The following is a 5,790-nucleotide window of genomic DNA, read 5'->3' as shown; positions in this document are numbered from 1 at the left end:
CTTCCAATAATGGAATTTATCATGGGAATAAGTAATATAAACCCACAAGTGAAATCAAAATAAATGACTTTTCGTGAAACACCCGAAAAGTACAGTGGCGCAACTAGGGGAAGACAAGGGGGTTTACCTGACCCCAAAAGCAGCACCTGCTGGGGCCCATGTGACATTTTTTGTTGCCTCAATCCTCCGAAAATTTATTCAAGTGTGTGGGTTGGAAAACTACCATTATCTCAACACGCGGGAAAACCAATTTAATCCTCCAAACCCAAACTTTAACAAAGTATTAAACATGAGATAAAATAAATAACTGAAAAACGCCTCCAAATACATTAAAACACCAAAAAGTAATATTCTTCCCTCTTACTCAAAAATTCAAATTATAAGACCAAAAATGAGTGTGTGGGTGAGGGGAGGAGGGGTCTTGACAAAGGAAGTTGTCTTTGAATACTTATGAAATATAACGTGACCGTCCTGCCTCTTTAATTTTTAGTCTTAAAATATATATATATATATATTTATATATATATATATATATATATATATATATATATATATATATATATATATATATATATATATATATATATATATATATATATATATATATATATATATATATATATATATATATATATATATATATATATATATATATATGCAGATCTATAAAAAAGAAAAAGAAGATAAGACTACATACCATGAAGTAATTTCCCATGATAAACAGCCATACCTGCTACCCTCCCAATAAACTTGAAATACAGTAAATGCTGTTCATTGCTTAGACCACTTAATGCATTAATTTGAAGTGTGTAATTGTCACTGAAAAAAGGAAAAAAAAATCCAGAAATAACCGATTTTTTTCCCCTCAGAAACAGTTTTTACCCTACTCTTATCGAACAGGTGTTTTATCCAATAAAAATTATTGAGGGGGTGGTTTCCTTCCAATAACTTTCAACTAATAGAGTAGTACGTGAAATTTTCAATCGAATGAGCCCCTTTCAGAGTTTTTACGACAGCTCCTTCTATACGGTGCCCTGGTCTAAAGAAACTAAGAAAAAAATTAATAATACATAGTGCCCACGTCCCTCTTTATTTAGGCAGGCGTTATTGGGCAGCCTATGATAAACATAACGTTTTTCGTTCTCGCTGAGCTGAGCTAAAAACTTTCGACAAAATGTGCTTAGGAAACTCAAACGAAATGCAAATTTCTCAACCAAAAAACTCACGCAAGCTTAGCGTGAATAAGACTTCCAGAATAGCATAAACAATATTGTACGGACTTAAAATAGCCCGTTAGTAATAGCGTTATAGTAAATCTAACTATATTCACAGGTGGGACACAGGGATACAACTACAATGATGCAACTGTTAAAACTGTCCATCAATTAACAAATTAGATAATTAAAAAAGACACTCAGTAACTTTCAGAGTTGACCAATAGTTTTAAATAGTGACGAAGACAACACTACCTTTCCATAACAAAGAAACACAACTTAAAAACAAAGGAAATTTTCTTAGAACAGTGGAATTAAATTCAGTGAATGTTTCGGCCTTTTGTACAAAGGCCGTCTTCAGTAAAACACAAGAAAAAGAAATATATATATTAAAACTCACATTAAAATGCAAAATTATAAAGCTAGAAATATTTTTAAAAAACTTTTTAAAACAGCCTAGCATCCTTACTTCAATGAAGTTCAACCAGACCTGATAAATATTAAATAATGAAAAAACAAGTTTTTTAACTGCAAATAAGGAGCGACATTAAAACTTAAAACGAACAGAAATTATTCCGTGTATGAAAGGGGTTGTCCCCTCCTCAACGCCCTGCTCTTTACGCTAAAGTTTGACTCTTTGTCGCAACTCTACTGTTTAAAACAATAAAAACATCCCATTATTTTATTTTTACAATAACTTTAACGTAGGGCGAAGTACCTTGGTAAAACAAGCAAATAAATTATGTATTGTGCCCACTTCGCTCTTCATATCACTTCACTACAATATTATCATGTAATTTTTAATGTGACGTCATTGCAACCTCCATACAGCCTTATATATTTGTAGGTGACTTCATTCTGAGCATCAAAGTAGTTTCATAAATATGACGTCATCTTTACCATATAAATTGGAATCCACATGGTGTGGTTCAGTTATTGATTGTATTTGATACGGCACAAAATAATGTTTAAGACCAATTTAAAACATAAAGAATATGAAATGGGCGCATGTTCAAACATGGAAGATGAAGAAAATAAACTGAATACTTCTGAAAAACCGAATAACAAGGGAACAAACCTGAATTTGAAAGAGAGGGATAAGAAAAAAGATTTGCGTCATCCGAATACTAAGAGAACACTGGGTAAATGTAAACTGCTGCTGAGCAACGAAGTCGATCAATATTTTGAAGAACAAGGATTGGAGGGCCAGGAAAAATTGGCAAAAAGAAGGAAAATAGCCATGTTCGATAAGGAGGAAGTAAACAGTAGTTTAAATCGTGCAGTTCGTGAAGGAGACCTAGAAGGAGCAAAGGAGTTAATCAACTCTTTTGGGCTGTCTTACATCAAAGAATGGTCAGATGGATACGTGCTACTTTGTCAAGCTCTGATTAACAAAAACACAGCAATTGCTAAATTACTTTTAAATCACGATTGTAAAGTCAACATTGAAAATGGTCCGTATGCTGGCTTCGGAAGAATTATTCCATTTAAGATTATTAAAAATAGAAAACTTACTGGTACGCCACTTCATCTGGCAGTTATTAGTGGTGATTTAGAAGTTATTAAGATGGTTTTAGATAAAGGTGCTGATGTTAATGCAAGAGATATTTATGGAGAAAGTCCACTTCATTTAGCAGCTTCAAGTAGATGCTCACAGACTGTTGTTGAATGTCTTTTAAAGTTTGGTGCAGACGTTCATATAAGAAATAGTGAACAACTAAGTCCACTACATTTAGCAGCTCATTGTGGGCACACACAAACAGTTGAATGTCTTTTAAGGTCTGGTGCGGATGTTAATGCAAGAGACGTTAAGGACAGAAGTCCACTTCATTTAGCAGCTCGTCATGGACACACACAAACAGCTGAATGTCTTTCAAGGTGTGGTGCGGAAGTTAATGCAAGAGACGTTAAGGACAGAAGTCCACTTCATTTAGCAGCTCGTCATGGACACACACAAACAGCTGAATGTCTTTCAAGGTGTGGCGCGGAAGTTAATGCAAGAGACGTTAATGACAAAAGTCCACTTCATTTAGCAGCTTTTTGTGGACACACACAAACAGCTGAATGCCTTTTAAGGTCTGGTGCGGATATTAATGCAACAGAAAAATGTGACATAGGAAGTCCACTTCATTTAGCAGCTGTTCGTGGACACACACAAACAGCTGAATGTCTTTTAAGGTCTGGTGCGGATGTTAATGCAAGATGCATATATGACCAAAGTCCACTTCATTTAGCAGCTGTTCATGGACACACACAAACAGCTGAATGTCTTTCAAGGTGTGGTGCGGAAGTTAATGCAAGAGACGTTAATGACAGTAGACCACTTCATTTAGCAGCTCATTTTGGGCACACACAAACAGTTGAATGTCTTTTAAAGTCTGGTGCGGATATTAATGCAAGAGACAAATATGACGGAAGTCCACTTCATTTAGCAGCTTTTCATGGACACACACAAACAGCTGAATGTCTTTTAAGGTCTGGTGCGGATGTTAATGCAAGATACATTTATGGCAAAAGTCCACTTCATTTTGCAGCTTTTCGTGGGCACCAAAAAATTGTTGAATATCTTTTAAAGTCTGGTGCAGATGTTAATGCAAGAGACATAGATGACGAAAGTCCACTTCATTTAGCAGTTTTAAATGTACAATCATCAAATATTTCGGGATCAGAAACCAATGTCTATAGTAGGCCTCGAGACAAGGATGACATGACATCACTTCATGTAGTTGCAACTCTTCTGAAGCACGGAGCTGACATAAATATTACGAATAAAAATTACAGCACAGCGTTTAATGGTGCTGATAATGATCTTGCTTCATATCTTGCATACCACGTATTAAAAATGATTGCGGCAAACTTATATGTAAGTGAAAGAAACAAATCACTCTTAGTCCAGGCTCTTTCCTGTTCACAATGGGGTCAGTGTGAAAGAGAACTAGAGCAAATGAAGAGTGAGATAATATTTTGTAATATTTCGTTCTATGACATTTTTATTAAAGGAATAAGCTTAACTGAATTATACATGATGAATGTAAATTCCTTGAAAAACTTACTGAAATCAGCAAATTGGGAAGCAAAATTTCCTATATGTAAAACCATAATTGCTAGCCATTTCAGAAAGAGTATAGAAGGGAAAGTGTTGCTTGAACTAGCCAATAGAAGCTTCAATTTTCTCTTTAACAGATTTGCTGAGTTACCACATGAATGTTCTGAACAGATACTGAACTATCTAAACAACGAAAACTTGAACAATTTGATAGATGCTTCTGAGCTTCATGACAACAGTTGAGAAGGAATGGTACCATTAAGAGTTTCTGGCATAAACTTATTGGTTTAGTGATTGAAAAATATCCTAAGAGTGCAGTGGTTTAAGATATATATATATATATATATATATATATATATATATATATATATATATATATATATATATATATATATATATATATATATATATATATATATATATATATATATATATATATATATATATATATATATATATATATATATATATATATATATATATATATATATATATATATATATATATATATATATATATATATGTATATTTATATATATGTATATATATATATATATATATATATATATATATATATATATATATATATATATATATATATATATATATATATATATATATATATATATATATATATATATATATATATATATATATATATATATATATATATATATAAAAAAGTTGTCTGTCTGTCTGTGGATGGATGGATCAGGTGACGTCACCTGAAAAAACTGGATCAGGTGACGTCAAAACTGAAAAAACTAAAAAAAGGCAAAAACTACAAAAAAAACTAAAAACTAATAAAAAAAATAAAAAAGCTAAAAAACTAAAAAAACTAAAAAAAGGCAAAAACTACAAAAAAAACTAAAAACTAATAAAAAAGCTAAGAAACTAAAAAAACTAAAAAAAGGCAAAAACTACAAAAAAAACTAAAAACTAATAAAAAAGCTAAGAAACTAAAAAAACTAAAAAAAGGCAAAAACTACAAAAAAAACTAAAAACTAATAAAAAAAATAAAAAAGCTAAAAAACTAAAAAAACTAAAAAAACTAAAAAAAGGTAAAAAACTAAAAAAACTAAAAACTAAAAAAAACTAAAAAAAAAGGAAAAAACTGAAAAATAAGCTAAAATAAAGGTAAAAACCAATAAAAAACTAAAAAAAAAACTGAAAAAACTAAAAAAAGGCAAAAACTACAAAAAAAAACTAAAAACTAATAAAAAAAGTAAAAAAGCTAAAAAACTAAAAAAACTAAAAAAACTAAAAAAAGGTAAAAAACTAAAAAAAAAATAAAAAATTAAAAAAAACTAAAAAAAAGGAAAAAACTGAAAAATAAGCTAAAATAAAGGTAAAAACCAATAAAAAACTAAAAAGAAAAAAAGGAAAAAACTAAAAAAAATTTTCATCTAAAAAACTAAAAAAAACTAAAAAAGGTAAAAACTAAAAGAACTAAAAAAGAAAAAAATAAATGACGAAACTCAAAGAGAAAGCGACCAGGACAAAAGGAATGTTCGATTAGCAATCAACAAA

General features: G+C 30.5%; 1 protein-coding gene across 1 annotated transcript; it reads left to right on the top strand.

Annotated features, from left to right (window-relative positions):
* The first annotated feature begins 1,956 nt into the window (after positions 1-1,956).
* LOC136038082 (serine/threonine-protein phosphatase 6 regulatory ankyrin repeat subunit C-like) lies at positions 1,957-4,575 on the top strand. The gene has a single exon (XM_065721082.1). The coding sequence runs from the start codon at positions 2,179-2,181 to the stop codon at positions 4,501-4,503; it is 2,325 nt and encodes a 774-aa protein (XP_065577154.1). The 5' UTR covers positions 1,957-2,178; the 3' UTR covers positions 4,504-4,575.
* Positions 4,576-5,790: the final 1,215 nt, after the last annotated feature.

This window comes from Artemia franciscana, chromosome 17 (assembly GCF_032884065.1).
Source record: "Artemia franciscana chromosome 17, ASM3288406v1, whole genome shotgun sequence".
Classification (NCBI taxonomy): domain Eukaryota; kingdom Metazoa; phylum Arthropoda; class Branchiopoda; order Anostraca; family Artemiidae; genus Artemia; species Artemia franciscana.
The sequence above is the reverse complement of the archived record's forward strand: the minus strand, read 5'-3'. Positions and strand labels throughout refer to the sequence as shown.

Coding starts and splice junctions, on each gene's coding strand:
- LOC136038082 (XM_065721082.1), top strand. CDS start 2,179: ATGTTTAAGACCAATTTAAAACATAAAGAATATGAAATGGGCGCATGT.